Source organism: Vigna unguiculata, chromosome 9 (genome assembly GCF_004118075.2).
Source record: "Vigna unguiculata cultivar IT97K-499-35 chromosome 9, ASM411807v1, whole genome shotgun sequence".
NCBI classification, from domain to species: domain Eukaryota; kingdom Viridiplantae; phylum Streptophyta; class Magnoliopsida; order Fabales; family Fabaceae; genus Vigna; species Vigna unguiculata.
The window spans coordinates 41,313,666-41,332,075 of NC_040287.1; the positions used below are offsets into that span (position 1 = coordinate 41,313,666).

The 18,410-nt window shown below is 30.6% G+C and overlaps 2 protein-coding genes and 1 non-coding gene across 3 annotated transcripts; 2 read left to right on the forward strand and 1 right to left on the reverse strand.

Annotated features, from left to right (window-relative positions):
• The first annotated feature begins 6,788 nt into the window (after window positions 1-6,788).
• Window positions 6,789-6,860, forward strand: TRNAD-GUC. Its single transcript has one exon. It is a non-coding gene; the product is annotated as a tRNA-Asp (tRNA).
• A 4,173-nt stretch (window positions 6,861-11,033) lies between these two features.
• LOC114164000 (protein BRASSINAZOLE-RESISTANT 2) lies at window positions 11,034-13,393 on the forward strand. Its single transcript, XM_028048449.1, has 2 exons — window positions 11,034-11,693; window positions 12,397-13,393. Exons 1-2 carry the CDS (start codon window positions 11,451-11,453, stop codon window positions 13,132-13,134), a joined length of 981 nt encoding a protein of 326 aa, XP_027904250.1. The 5' UTR covers window positions 11,034-11,450; the 3' UTR covers window positions 13,135-13,393.
• Window positions 13,394-13,735: 342 nt separating this feature from the next.
• Window positions 13,736-17,944, reverse strand: LOC114164001 (DNA-3-methyladenine glycosylase 1). Its single transcript, XM_028048450.1, has 4 exons — window positions 17,381-17,944; window positions 15,135-15,276; window positions 14,899-15,040; window positions 13,736-14,766 (listed from the first exon to the last, which is right to left on the reverse strand). The coding sequence occupies exons 1-4, from the start codon at window positions 17,736-17,738 to the stop codon at window positions 14,446-14,448; spliced, it is 963 nt and encodes a 320-aa protein (XP_027904251.1). The 5' UTR covers window positions 17,739-17,944; the 3' UTR covers window positions 13,736-14,445.
• Between the last annotated feature and the right edge of the window lie 466 nt (window positions 17,945-18,410).

The window sequence follows — 18,410 nt, forward strand, 5'->3', positions numbered from 1 at the left end:
CAAAGATGAATAGATGATCACGCATTGTTCCTAAGTCATGACGTATTTGATTAAGACAACGAACACAAGGACAAAAATATGTCCCGTTACTTGAGATTGCGTGTTCTTGAACATATTGCAAAAACTCAGAAACCCCCTTTTCATACTCTTCACTTATGCGACGCTCATTCATCCAGCTTCGATCCATACTATATGTTCGTAAAAAACTCAATCAATCTCAAACTTTTAACTCTCACAAGGTGAGGCCCTACCCATTCGAAAAAATTATTTTTCATAATTTGCTAACACATGTACAAATAAGTCAAACATCATAAATTTCACAAAATTTCGACAGCATTTCGCATTGGTCTCTGAAGTACACGAAATGAAAGTGATTAATCATGATCACAATCAAGTATGCATCCAGAGAACAACACAAATTAGCCTCAATCGAAATTTTATGAAATTTATGCGTAAACCTCAATGTACACATTGTAGCAAATTATGAAAAATAATTTTTTCAAACTGTCCAATCGGACAATTCAAGATTTAATACAAACGATTAAAAATTTAATCATTTGTATTAAATCTCAAACGGGAACTAAGTTTCGCTCACTGTATACTATAAGTATAATAAATCTACATATATAAAATAACACTGCAACAATAATATTCAAAAATAAAATGCAATGAGAATTATTTTAAATGCATATATCTAATAATAAATATAATTTTATTTACTAATTTTACAAATATTATTATAAAATTTTAAATAAAATATAAAAATAGGCCAAAAAAATTAACAAAAAAATAGTCTAAGACTAAAACTATAATGACATTTATAAATTAATACAAGTAATTCTATACATACAATAAACAAATATATACATACAATGAAAAACTAACCTCCTCTAATTGAAAGACGAACTTTGAGAGGAAGTCTAGGGTCTCCGCACACTGCTGGCCAAATGGGAACGAAGAGCAAGTGGGACGAATCTCAAAACGCTGCAAATGGGGATGAAAACGGAAAATAATCGGTTCAAAACGCGTAAAATCAACCCATAATTAAACCCTAACAAGTTTGATGGCGAAAACCTTTTGAAACTCACCTGGAGGGGGTCGGAAATGGCGTCGCCGGCGGGAACTCTCGCGAAAACGATGAACAGCGCGAGGGTTTCTGCGTTTTGCGCAGGATAAAGCAAAACTTAACGTCGGGGGTGTTATGTATGACGTTAAGTGACGTCGGGGGTGGGAGGGGCCGACGTTAAGTGACGTCTGGCGCGCGCTGGTCCGACGTCCCTTGACGTCTGTCGAGCTGGGGGCCGACGTCCTTTTTTGAGTGACGTCGGGGTATTTTTGAACAGACGTTAAGTAACGTCTGCCCGCTCCACGTCAGACGTTAAAAATGTCTCATTATTTACAAAAATGCCACCGCTCATTTTTAACGTTGGGCTTTTTTTAGACAGACGTTATTGGAGTGACGTTAAAGGCCTTTTTTATGTTAGTGATTATACAAGACGAAAAGGAAAATAAAAAATTAAATTAAATTTTTAATTATTTTATACAACAGAAATTAGGAAAAAAAAATACAAATTTCAGCACTTCTTTAATTGCATATAAAGTATATGTAAACAAGAAAGAAAGAAAGAAATATATATATATATATATATATATATATATATATATATATATAAATTTGTGTTAATATGTTAATTAGAAAACAAGATGCAAATGAATTAGGGTAATTATTTGTACAAAGGTTTAACTTTTTGTTTTCTCTTATTTAAATATGTGGAATTACAGATGTCAAAAATTTATAAAAATAAATGTTGGATTAATTCGTTAAATCGGCAGTCTATCTTAAGACGAAACGGATTATAATTTTTAATTTATTTATTTGTGACGGATGAGTCCAGTCTAACCCATTTTTAAGAGATCATACACATGTCGGATTAAAATGGTTCGGGCCCACCGTTTTCACACCCATACTTGGAATGGTCAAAACTAATAGGCACCTAAGTCTCTTTACTATTTGTACCCCTCCAAAAAAAAATCATCGAGCAGCCACCCAATCAAACAAAGTCTAAGCATCGAAAACTATAATTAAAATTATCTCTCTAAACCAGAATTTGAGATTAAAGTTAGTTGATTACAAAAATTTTAAAATAAATTCAAAATTGAATTCCACAATACTGTAATGTAACTAAAGTTAACATATTTTTTTTATCCTTTTACATAATTTAAAAACGTACATTTTTTTTGTATGGTCAAGAGAGTTATTATTTTCTTTTGTCGGTAAAAAAAAACAGTTGTTGTTTTTCACTATAAATATAGCTCAAAGTCACAGAATAATAATACTATCAGTTTTGACTAACTTTCAATGATAAATGTGAATATTTTAATTCAACTCTTAATATATTTTGTTATTAAGTAGTAAAAAGTTTATATTTTTTGAATAAAGTGTGAATACTTTTGTTAAATGTATTACTTAGTTTTTCTACGTGTTATTTTGTGTTAATATTAAATTATGCAAAGAGAAAGGAAGGCAAGAATAAAAACCTTAATACTCTTGTTTGGATCTCCTAACATTTTATTTAGGTTATTGATTTGATTTGATTTATCCAATTTATCAGTAAACTTTATTTACATTATTATTTTACTGAATTATTGATATTATCATTATTATTATTATTGTTATTATTATTATTATTATTATTATTATTATTATTAGGCATTATCTAGTTGATGAATGAAGAAACATAGTGTTATAAATCCATGAAATGTATAGAAGAAATAGTGGTGGTGGAGAAGCATACCCTAATAATGTAATAATGCATTAAGTATGGAGTAGATGGAATGAAGAAGTGGGTGTCTGAAGATATTTAGAAAGAATGAATGGTGTGAGAAAGAGACACGTAATGAGTGTGAAAGAGACAGGTGCATGATGGTTGTGAGGTACCTCTCACATCACAATTCACAAATTCAAAATTTCACAAGGAGTGGTTCAAACCAACACAAGTAATGTCACAACTCGACAAAACAAACACGTGGGTCCCACTTTCCAACAACTTTCTTGTTCCCTCTGCCCCTGCCTACCATTTTTCACGGATTATAAATTATTATAATAACTCTTAAGTTAACCCTATTATTATTATTAGTCTCTCTTACGAAAAAAGCAACACCGAATTACTTAATAAAAAAAAGAAAAAGAAAATATCTCCACAATCGTTTAAGTATTTATTTATGCTTACCCAGAAGGTCTCACGAGGACTATAAATGGTGGTCAATTCAAAATATCAGAGTTTGATATTAACCGCACTCCACTTCAAATTTGTAAAGCATTTATTATTGCAATTTTCATCGTATGAGTGGATACGCTCTTGTCTCTATTTTTTCAAGTTACGTTCTCGTCACTAATAATATCGGAGAGTTAGATGACATGAGATTCCAAATTAATGTAAACAACGTTTTGAAATCATATTCAAATTAAAAATTCACTTTCTTTGAAATTATTATATGGATGTTCGTCATCTCCCAGGTTTAAGTTTGTTTGTTTTTTTTTTTAACTAAGCATACAATTTTAAAATTATATTATTATGTTGTTGTTTTTTATAATTTTAAGTAACTTTACACTACTGAAAAATGGTGTAGCTACAGTAACATTCTTTTTTATCAAGCTATTTATATTATACCGCAAATGTATTAAGATGATAATGGATCAGACGGGTTGAACTGCCTACTTTCATTTTTGGAGTAAAATTATATATTTATTCTAGAAGCACAAAATTTATTTTCATCCTTATATTCAATAAATATAAAATTGTTGTCTTATTTACATCTTATCGAATAACATGTATACTCATTCCTACATTCAAACTTGGCTTTTAAATATTAGTTAAGTAATATTTCTACAAAAAAATAAAATAGCCAACAAAAAAAAAACATTGTACAACAAATAAGTATTATTTGTTAGAATTATAGGTTAAATATGATTTTAGCCTCTTAACTTTAAATAAAAATTAAAATTAGTTTTTTTTTTGAAATTTTTGTCTAATTTAGTCTCTCAACTTTATAAATGAGTTAATTTAATCCTTTAAACTAAATTTTGTCAAGTTTATATAATGTTTTGATATGTTTCATGATAACATTTGAGTTGTACTATTTAATACATTATTGTTTCACTATTAATTGATAAATGAGTTTTACGGGCGAAATAAAAAAAATATTTTCAATATTTTTTATTATTTATAATTTTATTTTATCTATTTTTTAATATTAAAAATACAATTTATTATTTTTACTATTTTATACTAAAGATGTATTTTTAATTTAATTATTTCCGATTTTAATAGCTATTACATTTTTATTTAATTTCAATACTTTTACTACAATTTTATATAATAGATATATTTTTACTATTTATCATTTTAATATTATTTGATGAGTTTATCAATATGCATTTGACAACTATGTTCGTTCACTAATTGAACTAATCAGATGACTCTAACAATATATATTTTGATAAATATGTCCATGCATTATTAAATGAGTTTAACAATATATTTTTTTGTCCAAACACATCTTAAACTTGTATATCATTGTACATTAGACGAGTATGTACAATGACTAACTAAATGAGTCTTACGGTACATATTAAATAAGTTTGTTTATATACAAGTTAAACATTTCTCTCAATACAAATTATAAAGTATGTTCATTTACTGATTATACGAGTTTTGCAATATATAATACACAAGTTTATTCATACACTGAATAGGTGAATCTTAAAAGAATATATTTATACACATATTAGACGAGTCTATTAATATATATTAAACGAATCTATCCATTAACTGATTAAAAAAGTCTTACAACACACACTAAAGGAATTCCTCTATACACAAATTATACAAGTTTATTAATATCTATTATTATTATTATTATTGAAATTAGTATTGCTATTATTATTAGTAGTATTTTTAAATTATTATGATTTTCCGTAATATTACTATTTTATTTAGTATTCCTATATATTGTTCACCGTTTTTATTATAATTTTATATAGTATATATAATTTGTATTATTTTTAATTTAATTTTTTTTCAATATTAAAATAAAATTAGCCATCTTTATTCTATTATATATATATATATATATATATATATATATATATTTCATTTCAATGTTTTAAATTTCAACGACTTTTACATTCTATTTAATTTTAATATTTTTCTTACAACTTTATAAAATAGATATATTTTAATTATGTATAATTTTAATATTATTTGATAAGTCTATCCATACAATATTATTATTACTATTACTATCAATATATTTTTTTATTAATATCAGTATTAGTAGTATTACAATTTTAATTAATATTACTATACATTGTTCACTATTTTTATTATAATTTTATATATCATATAATATTTTATTAGTTACAATTTTATTTTATCTATTATTATTTTTTCACTGTTAAAAGTATATTTAACTATTTTTACTAATGTTCTATATTTTATATATATTTAAATTTTGATATTTTAAACTTTAATAACTATTACAGTTTTATTTAATTTCAATATTTTTACTGGACTTTTATATAATATATATATATATATATATATATATTTATTATTTATAATTTTAATATTATTTAATGAGTCTGTAATTATACTTTAAATGATTATGTTCATTTTCATATTAGACAAATTTAACGATGTATATTTTGATAAGCATGTTCATATATATATTGATTAAATAAACTTAATAATATAATTTAGACAAATCTATCTGTAGATAGTTTAGATGGATATAATGATATAGATTAGACGAATTTATATAACAAATGACCAAATGAGTCTTAACGTTTATACTAAACAAGTTTTTTTATACACAAATTAAACAAATGAGTATGTTATGATTAAATTACAAAGAAAAGGAAGATAAAGACGGTAGAAAGAAAAAAACATTAACAGCTGCTATTAATACTCTTTTTAGTACAAAATTACTTTATGTTCTAGGATCAATGGATTCATCTCATCTTCACTATACTGTCACATCTTAAATTTTGCGTTCAAGTACATTATTACAAATAAAATCTTATCACTTCTAATCAGTTTGAAGAATCATACATAGGCAATACAATCTCTTCTCTTTGCTACTCTTTGGAGTTTATGTTTAAGATTTAAACCTTAAGACAAAACTTACATACCGTACCATAATTAACAGGTACAATTTATATTATTTTTTAATTAAATTTAGAGTTTTACTTCAGTAATTTATATTTTCTAAAATAAATTGCATATTATCAAAGTTCAAATTTAATTAAATAGCAACACCAAATACCTATATATTATACTTCCAACATCATTAGATGACATGTAGCCAAAAAATTAGTTAAATTTTTCGACAGTTTTTCGTCGAAAACCTGCGACTTCCTTGAACTTGAGGGCAGGTTCAATTCTTGAGGAAATAGGATGTATGAAAAAAAAAAAAAAGGTTAAAGGGGGAAGGTTCTTGGTTAAATAACTTGGCCTTAGTTGCAATGTCACTGTTCAAAGTCTAGTATAACTTAGTGAAAAACAGTTTATTTAACTGGCTATTATTTTTGGTTTATAAAAAATTAACGAGAGTTTCAATTTCAGATAAGTTGAGAATAAGAAGATTGAAGATAATTAATTATTAATAATTTTAACATCGTAAAGATATAAATAGGTAAGTGAAGTTCTTTGGACACCACAATCTAATGCCTGAGAAATTTAAAACAACAAGATAAATAAAATGTGTTCAAAGTACAAATCAACAAGGCCGTTGTAGTATAGTGGTAAGTATTTTCGCCTGTCACGCGGACGACCCGGGTTCGATCCCCGGCAACGGCGTTTTAGTTTTTGTAAATCATTTCATTTGGTTTTCTACTGCATTTCATGTTATTTTTTATTTTTCAGCTATTTTTTGTACGTATATATTTTTCTACCTTGTTCAAATTATGTCTTAATTTTCTTTTTCTCAATAATTTATATCATTCATTTAAAGTTTTCTATTTGCTTCAATGTCGAACTATTTTGATTGGGACTTGTGTTATGAGGATTGAAGCACATGAAAAGCTAAATTTTCATGTTAAATGCAGCATATTATGTTGCATGGGGAAGCATGATTTGTGAACTGTGAAGTCTGAAATCTTCTTTTCATGCTAACCCATACATTGCATATTTTTATGAAGAAAAATTAAACTTAACAGCATATTAGCATGAAAAGGTGTAGTTGGAAGGAATAAATAATGTTTGAGACAGCATAAACACTGTTTTTTTTGGTGAGAGAGAGTGGATGTGAAGTTCCACTACTAAAACACAAACTGGGTTCTATGGTACTAAGAAACTGGGAAATATCATTACCCTAGAATAATTATATTATTTATTCATTATATATTGACTTTCTCTAATCAAATATATCTTGTTTCACGTTTCTCTGTTCTCTTTATTATAAAAAACATCCTTAGAATATTTCTCTTTCCAAACATGTTCCACTCTAGCTGTTCATCATCATCCATCTTAGGATTGTTGGTTACACAGGGTGTCTTTAGTCTGTTTCCCATACAAATTCACAAATACGGATCAAAATATATTGGGATGATGTATTGCAATGAAATAAAAAAAAAAATCATTTTTATTGTTTGAAAGTAAAATATGGAGTTAAATGAACTGTAACATTTTAGTTTCCATTTTTTCAAAAATATATTATTCTTGGGAAAATCAAATTTAGACTAGTAAAATTAACATGTCATAGTCTTACGATTCTATTTCATCGAATAATCTCAAATTAATCTTTGTCCATTAACATTATTTCCACATATGAACAAAACTAAATTAAATAGAGTTTATCTGCAGTTCTCTCCTCTATCATTTTATTCCGTATTACGAATTCAAACATTATATACTAGTTTTGATAGATTATAATTTTATGTGAACCATAATTTATACAGTCTTTAATACCTCATTTTTTTTTGTCTGTCAATGTTATTGTTGGCTCCTAGTTGATGTAAACTTCTTCTTAGAGATGGTAGGTTCAGCCTCTTTAGGTTTGGTCCGTAAAAGGCTTGCACATCGTGGACCGGCCTGTCCCGTCCCTCACAATTTGTATGGGCTGCAATTACTGGTTTGTCCCACACATCACTTAACCCGCAGGTCTGCGGGTCTTTTAATTTTTTTTATTTTTATGATAAAACTTTCAATGTTTAAAATTGGGAAAACTTTCACAAAATTAAATAAAGATTCTGGGGATTTTGATGATAAATTGATAATTCAACATTTTCATTATATTCTTTAAATTTTAGCATATTAAAAAATACATAATACTTGTCTTTTGTAGTTATACAATAATTTGGAATGTTAATACAAGAGTCCATAAAAAAAAATTTAATATAAACAAGTGTGAGTTTTTTTTTATGTGGGACGGTCTGTGCGAGTTGCGACTTATGCAGGCCGGACTGTGACAAATTTACGTTCAACTTCTAGGCCCGCCTAGTATATTTTGTGCGGGCTTGTGGGTCGGCTCGCCAGGCCAGATCCTAATTGATACCCCTACTTCTCTTCCTCCAACACAAAATAGTTTTTTCTTTTTTTCTTCCTACTTTGGCTTGTTATTACTCTATTGTCCTCTATTAAAATTCATGTATTTTTCCTTCTCATTGTATTTCTCCTTCTCATTGACGTTTTAAGGTTTACATTTTTCTCTTTACCTATTTTAAAATATTTTTAAAATTTGTATAAGATGATAAAAATTTTATTATCTTCATTGTTATGTGTTATTTAAATTGTTTTATTGTTTGAATACTTGTTCAGTGCAATTTTCCTATAATTGACTTATTATATGCACAATTTTAATTTGTTTGAATTTGAGATCAAGTGTCGTGATTCTATTTCTAATTCTATTTCTATTTTATCCAAATCGTTAAATTAAGAATAAATAAAAATAATAGAGTATTACCATTGAAAGATCTGTAATTTGTTATTGAGTTTTAAACTACAATTCCAAATTTGGTATAGGGAAATTAATCCCAAAATTTCAACTTTAGTACAGGTAGATTAATTCCAAACCTAATTTCATTAAATTTATTATGGTATATAGAGTTTAAGGATTTTTAGGAAACGTTTTTGTCATTATGCACCGTTTCGTAGATCCAATTCTGACCGGTGACCACACAGTTGTGATCATCTCGACCAAGCGACCACCATGTTGTCAATGGCGCATTCATTGGTGTTGTCACTCTCTAACGTGCCAGATCTTTCGTCATTACTATCGCTAATGGCGGCGCATCCGGTAACCTTTCTAGCTGCGTTTTCCTTCATCAGACTCGTCTCCGTGTGATTTTTCATAAATTTAATGGAGGATTACCTTTTGCTTTCTAGCAACGTTTTTCTTCATCAGACTCGTCTCCGTGTGATTTTTCATAAATTTAATGGAGGATTACCTTTTGCCTCTATTATGGTTAAAAAAAATCGAAAGTCAAGATTTTCTATAGTGATGTTACTAGTATTTTATAACCGTCAAATAAAAAATAAAAAAACTGTAATTGTCAAATAAATATGAAAATAACTGTAATTTATGAGAACAATTTACTAGTGAAAACCGTACATAACCTTGAATACACTAATTTAAAATACATTGAATAAAAAATACATCATCAAGTAGTAAAGAAGCATTTACATAATAACACTTATTATTTAACTCACAAAATTTTGGACACATTACTGTACTTCTCTTTATTTGAAGAGATGTTACACAAAGATGTCGTTTTTCTTTTTCTTACAGCGAGAACACTCACATCTTTATATATATATATATATATATATATATATATATATATATATATATATATATATATATATATATAAAAGAAATAATAATTTGTAAAATGGTTTATCAGTTGTTTTTAATTTTATTTTGCTTTCCATCACATGCAGCAATTTAGATTTTATTGGTTTAAAATTGTTGAATGTTATTTTTTCACTTTTTAATTTGTGGTTTTATAAAACACCCACTCAAATATTTTGGGAGGTCTGGTCTTTCTATTAACCCTAACATTTTTTGTGTGCAACCTTGCCATAACATAATTAACTTTTGAAATACTCACTTAAGATTTGTGTAGATTGATTTTATCCCTTTCATGACAATGTAAGAAATCTTTGACATTATTAATAAATAAAACTCAAAATTTCAATTTAAAGCACGAGTATACAAATAAAACTATAATTATAATTTTGATATATTATTATTAGTCTAAGAAATTTTATAATTTATCAAAGAAAATTTTATAATTTAATTGGAACACATTAGGAATATGAATATTTTAACATTCTCATTTAATCATACACTCCTATATGATTAAAGATACCTACTTTTACACTAACTTTGAAAATCACATTTATATCAAATAATACCATTTTTTTAACCTTCTTCATTTTCTCTCACAGTATCTTATTTAAAAAAAAAAAAAGTGTCTCACTTTCTCTGATAGTAATAATTTCCCTGGCAGTGATAATGCGACAAGGATCCAACTTGCCTGCCATCCACCACTTGTATTTTAGCATTTCAGTACTGTGCAAGAGTTTTCATCTCGCGTCTTCTTAGGAACACATCCTCAATAATTGAAGTAAATAAAAATCAGATAATTTTATTAAACAAAACTGACCACTAGTAATTAGAGTTTATTAAAATTTAATGTGATTACGAAATAATAGTTGCATTGCACTGAATTGAACCACATACACAACATGCAAAAGAATAATTAATCCTCAGAAGAAAAACAAGAAAGAAAAAAACAAAAATAGACAATGCTTTAGTGGGTTTGGAGACATGGTTATATTCATGCCTGTGGCAAAACTCTTTCACGCCGAACCCGGGTCGGGTCTCCGCATGGTGATATAACGCATCTTTGTGTTGAATGTTTGACCCGTTTACGTTAAAGTTGAGGAGAGAAACTGAAAAAAGAAAAAGGTTATAGAGAAAGAAAAGAAAAGGCAAAGGCAAAAGCATTTGGCAACAACAACTACATCGAAATTCGAAGCTGCATCACATCATGCATTGTGCCATGCCATCATCATCATCCATAACCACTTTGAAACGCCTTAGTTTCAGTAGAGGTGAGCTATGACCGTGTGTGGACCCCACACTCTCTAATAATTAGGTGATCAAAAGGCAGTGCACATGTTATGCAAGCCCTCCGCACCACCATGCCTTTTATCGCGTCTACCTTGTCAATCACGCCCCCATCCTTTTAACGGTGCTGATACGCGTGGCCTTCAAGATATTCGATGAGGGTTTCCGCATCTTATAATATCCCCGCAACTAGCTTCTAAGAGGAGAGAACAGCTTCTATTCTTCAACAATAACAAGAAGGGGAAGCACACCGCATTCCTCGTGAGCTTCTCTGTCTTTGTTTAGATCGGTGCCACGCGCTGGCGGAACTTGCAATGACTTCCGACGGAGCGACATCGGCGGCGATCACCAATCGGCGGAAGCCGTCCTGGAGGGAGAGAGAGAACAACAGGAGGAGAGAGAGGCGGAGAAGAGCCATAGCCGCGAAGATATACACTGGTCTCCGCGCTCAGGGGAACTACAATTTACCCAAACATTGCGACAACAATGAGGTTTTGAAGGCTCTCTGCGCTGAAGCTGGTTGGACTGTTGAAGAAGATGGTACAACCTATCGCAAGGTACTCTTCTTTCTCGTCTTCTTAACATGCTTAATTTTACGGAGATCTAGCTTTTTCTGATTTTTACTGTTTGATTCAAATCCTGCTTCAATTGTGTGAAGCCTCACTGTCACTTTTTTTTTTTTTTTGGTTCTTGAATGTATCTATCGTTTTCTGGTATCTGTAAATGAGAGAGAAGAATGTGATGTACTTTGGTCCAATTAGGTAATATATGAACCAGCAAGGAAAATTTTCCTCAACCAATGATGTGCCTACTTGGGTTCATGCTTAATTGTGTCAAATAATCACGTTTAGTTATGAATTAAATGCTTAACAGTCTATAACTAGAATAATCACTTTCAAATAGGAATAATAGGTGATTTAGAACAAATTTGTGTTTTTTGTTTTACAAATGGGAGAATTGATGTTGACTTGAGTTGAAACATTGTTTTGGTTAAATTTTGCACCGAATAAAAAATTACACAAAAATTGCTAATTTTGGGATAAAAACATTTACAAAATAAACTGCTTAATTTCATAATCTATTTTTACTCAAAGTGGATGGCATAAGTCTTAAGCTCACACGAAATGTGGTGAAGTAATTGAGCAAAATTGGGATGTCTAGTGTAGATATATGTATGCTTGCACTATTTATATTTAGTAGAAAAAAAAAAAATGTATGTACCGATTTGGTTTGCGGATATAATGATTGTTTGTGGAACAGGGATGCAGGGCACCACTTCCAGGTGATGGTGCTGGCACCTCCACCAGAAACACCCCTTTTTCATCGCAAAATCCGAGTCCCCTCTCATCGTCATTTCCGAGTCCAATTCCTTCCTACCAAGTGAGCCCCTCCTCTTCCTCTTTCCCGAGTCCCTCTCGTTTGGATGACAACAATGCCTCAAATTTGATTCCCTATATTCGACATTCGTTCTCTGCTTCTCTCCCTCCCCTGAGGATATCAAATAGCGCCCCAGTGACCCCGCCTTTGTCCTCACCAACTTCAAGAAACCCCAAACCAATCCCAACATGGGACTCCATAGTCAAAGCCTCCATGGCATCATCCTTCAACCACCATCATCATCACCACCAAAATCACCCTTTCTTCGCGGCTTCTGCCCCTGCTAGCCCCACACACCGCCACCTTCATGCCCCGCCCACTATTCCCGAATGTGACGAGTCTGATACCTCCACTGTTGAGTCTGGCCAGTGGTTGAACTTCCAAGCATTTGGACCTTCTGTTTCTGCAGTGCCCATCTCTCCCCCCTTGAACTTTATCAAACCTGTTGTGAGTCAGCAGCACCAACACAACCTTAACCACCCTGATAACCGTATCCAAGAGATGAGAAACTCAGAAGTGCAATTTGGAGTGCAGGTGAAGCCCTGGGTTGGGGAGAGGATTCATGAAGGTGGATTGGATGATTTGGAGCTCACACTAGGAAGCGGGAAGACGCTTGCTTAGGCCGCAAGCAAAACTGTTTCGTGCGGGGTATGCCAAATTGAAAGGGTGAAGACGTGTTGGACCCTACAATTGTTCATTCAATTTTGGGGTGTTGAAACTTGAGACTCAGTAATTGTTAGTAAATGGTGATGCTCTCTAGTTGCAAATAGCAGTTGGTAAGTAATCACATACTTGTTATTGGAATAGGCAAGTATCAGACGTCATGGCACTTTATGATTATGGTTATTATTTGCAAAACCAAGATTCTTATTTTACTCAACTTTTTATGATATCAATTTTATTTATATTTTAAAGGATTGAATTTTTTTAAAAATATGAATGAATAAAATCAGAATCTATAAGTTATTTCATATGTTTAATTGTTTAGAACCGGTGTTTGCATAGTTACTTTGGCAAAGTTTCTTATTGGAACCATTAATACGTGAATCTAGATTTTCTGAGTTTTTTTTTTTTTTTTTATTGTCATCCTCTATACATTAAAAATACGGTACACAAATTTTTTTCTCAATATATTTTAAAACATTAGAATCTGTCTATTTTAAATAATAGAAGAAGAATAACACAGAAAAATCAACCGAAAATCTAAATTCTCAGGAGAAGAACAACACTTGAAAAACCAACGGGAATCCAAATTCTTAAAATGGTCAGAGATCCATGTTTAGCAAAAACAATGCACTCACATTGTCCTGTTTGATGGACTTGATTCCAGTCTGTCAGAATCACAAAACCCAACTTCTAAATAGAATTTTAAATATATATTCAAAACAGGTGACCATTAACCACCTCACGGATTTCGTACTTATTATAGATATTATCAAATTGACGTATTTTGAAAAAGTATATTTTCTCAAACTAATCATTTTCAAACATAATATCGGTTTGTGAAGTGAATGAGGATAAGTCAGAAAATTGCCAGAGGAAACCCACGATGGTCAAGGCAAGGACGCAGACTAAGAACCAACGCAAAAGCCCCCTGAGATGGGAGTTTCTAACGGTTCTCCCTTATTATCGATTAGGTTATAAAAGAGAATATTCCAAAAACGTGGATGAATATGAAATATAGTGGACATGGGAGCATTGCATGATCAATTCTACATGGTGGCCATACTAAGTTGGAAATTGATTACAGAGAACACCGGAACAGAACAACAACTTATCAGCTAAGTGTAGTCAAAGAAACATGCACCTTCACATGGGAACCGCAATAACTATATGGGGCCTATTATTTTCTGGTTAGGTTAGGTGACACAGACAAACTAGCGTACAATACAATTACAAGTAAAAAATGGACCATGCCTTCAGTCATTTTGTTTATGTCAGCTCCGAAGTTTCATTTTGTACCTTATTCTCCTTAACCTCGGTTTCAAATTCGTTTTTGGTTGTCACATTGCATTCCTGGTGCCTGAAGCACGTCAAGAGGTGGTCATTAACAAGTCCTGCTACTTGCATGAACGAATAAACCACAGTCGGCCCCACACACTGAAAACCTCTACGCATCATGTCCTTGCTTATGACTTCTGCTTTTGGAGTCTTCACTGGTACTTGACGTCCATATCTGAATTCATTTCTTATCTGTTTGTGGTTAACAAATCTCCAGCAGTAATTGCTGAACGACCCAAACTCCTGCTGAACCTATAATGAATAAATCATTAACCATGTGGTTTTGAGATGCATTAGTTCCGACTTTCCTCACTTTAAAATTCAAATCTCCACTCATATAGAAAGTTCCAATGTATTTGCTTCAAAAGCATCATTGAAAGTTACCTTAAGTAATTGTTTAGCATTTTCCACAATGGCACGGAGCTTTGGCTCTGATAACAATGAGCTGTCGTTTATTTTCAGTGTTAGCAACTTCTTTTCTGTAAACTGTGCAACTGATGATGGATCAAAATTTTCAAAAAGCTTCCTGCAGCATTTGTTAAATACTAGGAGTCAGATCATACGTATTCAAATAAAGTGTCAGGTTATAAAAAAAATGGTTGATTTAGAAATAGACATGCCTGAATATGTCTCTCTGGTTAAGAATTGTTGGCCATCGATGTTCTGCCAATGCTTGTGAAAATACCAGAAGTTCAAAGAGTTTTCTATCATTGTTAATTGGAACACCCCATTCTTCATCATGGAAAGCAGTGTAAAGGGGATCTGTTTAGAATGAAATATAGCATTGCTTGAGAAGGTAATAGCTTGCATCCTCCAGTTAAATTTAGCAATATGGAGAAATTGATAAGTGATCTAAACATTAATTTTTATATAACTTATAATCATGCTTTTTAATTTATTAAAAAAAAAAACTTAATTATACTTAACAATCACCCACTAATAAAAATTTGAAATTTAGAACTATCACACACAAAAAGTTTACAAACACAGAGAGGGAACTAGAATAAGCAACTAGAAAGCAAGATCAAATGATGTACTTTCAGATGCAGAGAGGGAATTCTGACTGAGTTTTTAGCTATGCAGAAGCACATGCATGGAAAGTTGGTTGATCAAAAGAATGAAAGCCCATTTCCACCGCCCTCATTAACGAGATTCATAAAGGTGTGGTATGAGCAATAAAGCTGAAGGAGCACCGTAACGTGACTTAATGTCCACACTTAAAATAGTAGTTGTCACACCATATCATTCTCTATTAATTATTACGGCTCAAGGCATAATTTATGACGATGGTAGGAGCAAAAGAGGAAGACTTTCAAATCCTAGAAATTAGTTTAATCCAGACACCCATTTCATCACTGCCCAGGAAATAAAGAAGTTATAGCTTTTAATTCTTTGGGAATTCTCTGAACTAAGTATAAGAAAAAACAAGGGTTATATTTAGTTTATTTAAACTAGTCAAAATACATGGTTGAGTTCATTTTTTTTTTAAATAAATATAAATAACTTTTTAAATTTTATTATAAATACTTTTTTTTAGATTTTTTTATTAAAGATACTTATTTTAGTTTAAAAATGATTAATTTAAAAACAAAAATTAAATGAGTGAAGAAGTTAAATTTAATAAAAATTAGTTATTAAAAGGTAAAAACATTAAAACAATTTTAATTTTAAAAAATATATATTTATTAAAAAGTAAAATTAAGAATAAAAATGTACACATCAAACTGCGATATCCTTTGTATATGTATAAATAAAAACAAATTTTTATTTATTTAATGTTACTATTTTACAGATATTATTTGTCTATATTTAAAGATAATTTTCAATGAGTACAACGTGAGAATAAATTTGGAAAAAAACTCTCTTTGTTATATGAAAGAAAAAATATTAAATAGAATTAATTATTGTTTTGTATTGTTTTAAAGTAATTGATTTTACTAATAATTATACTTCGTGTAAATAAATGACATGTAATAACTACTGCAGAACAAAACCAATTTTCTACCATAAATACCATCAATGACTATGACACTACTCGACCGTACAGTGCTTTTCATAAAACTTAAGAGATCTAACCAAAAAAACAAAAGACAAATACACAAATAATGTTTTTTTAATGTTGTCTTTTATATATATATATATATATATATATATATATATATATATATATATATATATATATATAAGTTTTCTATTTTTTTGGTTACTCAAGGGCCGACATTGTCAAAAACTATTATATTTTTTTAACAATAATACATGATTAAAATAGCGTAAGAAAAAATTAATTATTAAAAAAATAAGCCTTATGTTTATATCATGATATTAGTCTTCAATAAATATCACTAAATCCATTTCTCGAAAATTCTTCTTTATATTGTAATTCTAATAGTAAAAGTATGTTTGACCAAGTTCCTAAAGAATTCAGGCTATTACACCAAATTGTTTCCAACAATTCCTTCTATCACGCTCTAACCCTTGTAGGAAGGGTATTTTGTTCGAAACTTAAAATCAAAGACTACTTTTACAACAAGTTGACTATTCAAAATATAATTTGGACGATAAAATTTTCAGAAAACTTCCATCATGACTATTTAAACATCATGGTGAAAAATCAGTGACCCGAATACTACTCTAATATGTTCCAAATACTTAGAAAATAAAGCGAACAAGAGCGTGTTAATCTGATTAAAGAGCAAAAAATAATAAGGTTATAAATAAAAAACCAATACATGTTTTAAGCCTTGAAATTTGGATGCATGCAGTTTCAGATTCTCACTATTGATTAAAAAAGAAAAGCGGTTTTAACACCGAAAAAGAGAGTGAAAATTCTCTTCTCTGATTATGAGTGTGGGCGAGGTACGCTTACCTGAATGTTGAGTGATCCATTCACATCTCTTGGGAGGCGGAGACACGGTAGTGGCTACGTCAACGGCGTCGGGCACAACCCTAACCGGCTTAAACCCGTTACGGTTCACGCTTCTCCTGCTTGCAGTTGCGGGATTCACCTTTTTGAGTGGTGAGCTGCTTGAACACGAATCCGAGGAACACGTGGTGTCCAAAGACACGTTGCTTGGCGCAACGGCATTTGGAATTTGCGGTGCTAGGTTTCTGAAGCGCTGTGGAGTCTTTACGTGGTTCTGGTTCTTGTGTTTGGGCACGTTGTCCAAAGAAACAACCGTCACTCTGTTTCCGGCGGGTTTCAGAACGGGTCGCGGTTCGGGCATTGTAAGTGTTTGTTTGTTGGATTTGATTTGGAATTTTGATTTTGGAGGATGAGATGAATATATGAATATATAACCTGAAAAAAGGGGAAGAGAGTAAGATTGAAGTTTAGCTTAGGCGAAAGGTCACACTCACTATTGTTCAGTAACGTTAAAGGAATTGGATGTGTGGGTTTGTTGTGAGTTTGTTTGTTGAATTGTATGGAGGTTGGGTTGCTTTGTTTACCGTTAAGAAAAAGAATCCAAAGACTCTCACACTCACCAAAAGGCCACCTAATGCCACCATTCACCTCACTGTCTCTATCCATAACTTCTCCCAACATGGGCCGGGCCCTCACTTATCCTCTATACAAGCCCTGCCCATTCATTTCATGGGCTCAAAAACGGCCTGTTATGAGTGTTCAAGTTTGATTGATTTGGGAGCGAAATAATATTAATAGAATTATTATATGACAAAGTACACGTATATATATTTTTAGTTTATTTTATTTTAGTTAATTTAATTTTGTTTTATCGAAACTTTGTACATGTCACACCATGCTTAAAAAGAGATCTTCTCGTTTAGATTGAGGAGGTTGAATAACTTGGAGCAGTAAATACTCTAAAATATATACATTTTAGTTTAATTATGTTTTCATATTTTGTATCTTTTTATATTTATAAGTTTTTATTTTT

Bases quoted from the DNA above. Each gene is read 5' to 3' on its own strand.
- LOC114164000 (XM_028048449.1), top strand. From the start codon at position 11,451: ATGACTTCCGACGGAGCGACATCGGCGGCGATCACCAATCGGCGGAAG. The intron at 11,694-12,396 runs GTACTCTTCTTT...TTTGTGGAACAG, and splicing joins ATGGTACAACCTATCGCAAG to GGATGCAGGGCACCACTTCC.
- LOC114164001 (XM_028048450.1), bottom strand. From the start codon at position 17,738: ATGCCCGAACCGCGACCCGTTCTGAAACCCGCCGGAAACAGAGTGACG. The intron at 15,277-17,380 runs GTAAGCGTACCT...CATTCTAAACAG, and splicing joins ATGGATCACTCAACATTCAG to ATCCCCTTTACACTGCTTTC. The intron at 14,767-14,898 runs GTAACTTTCAAT...TATTCATTATAG, and splicing joins ATGCTAAACAATTACTTAAG to GTTCAGCAGGAGTTTGGGTC.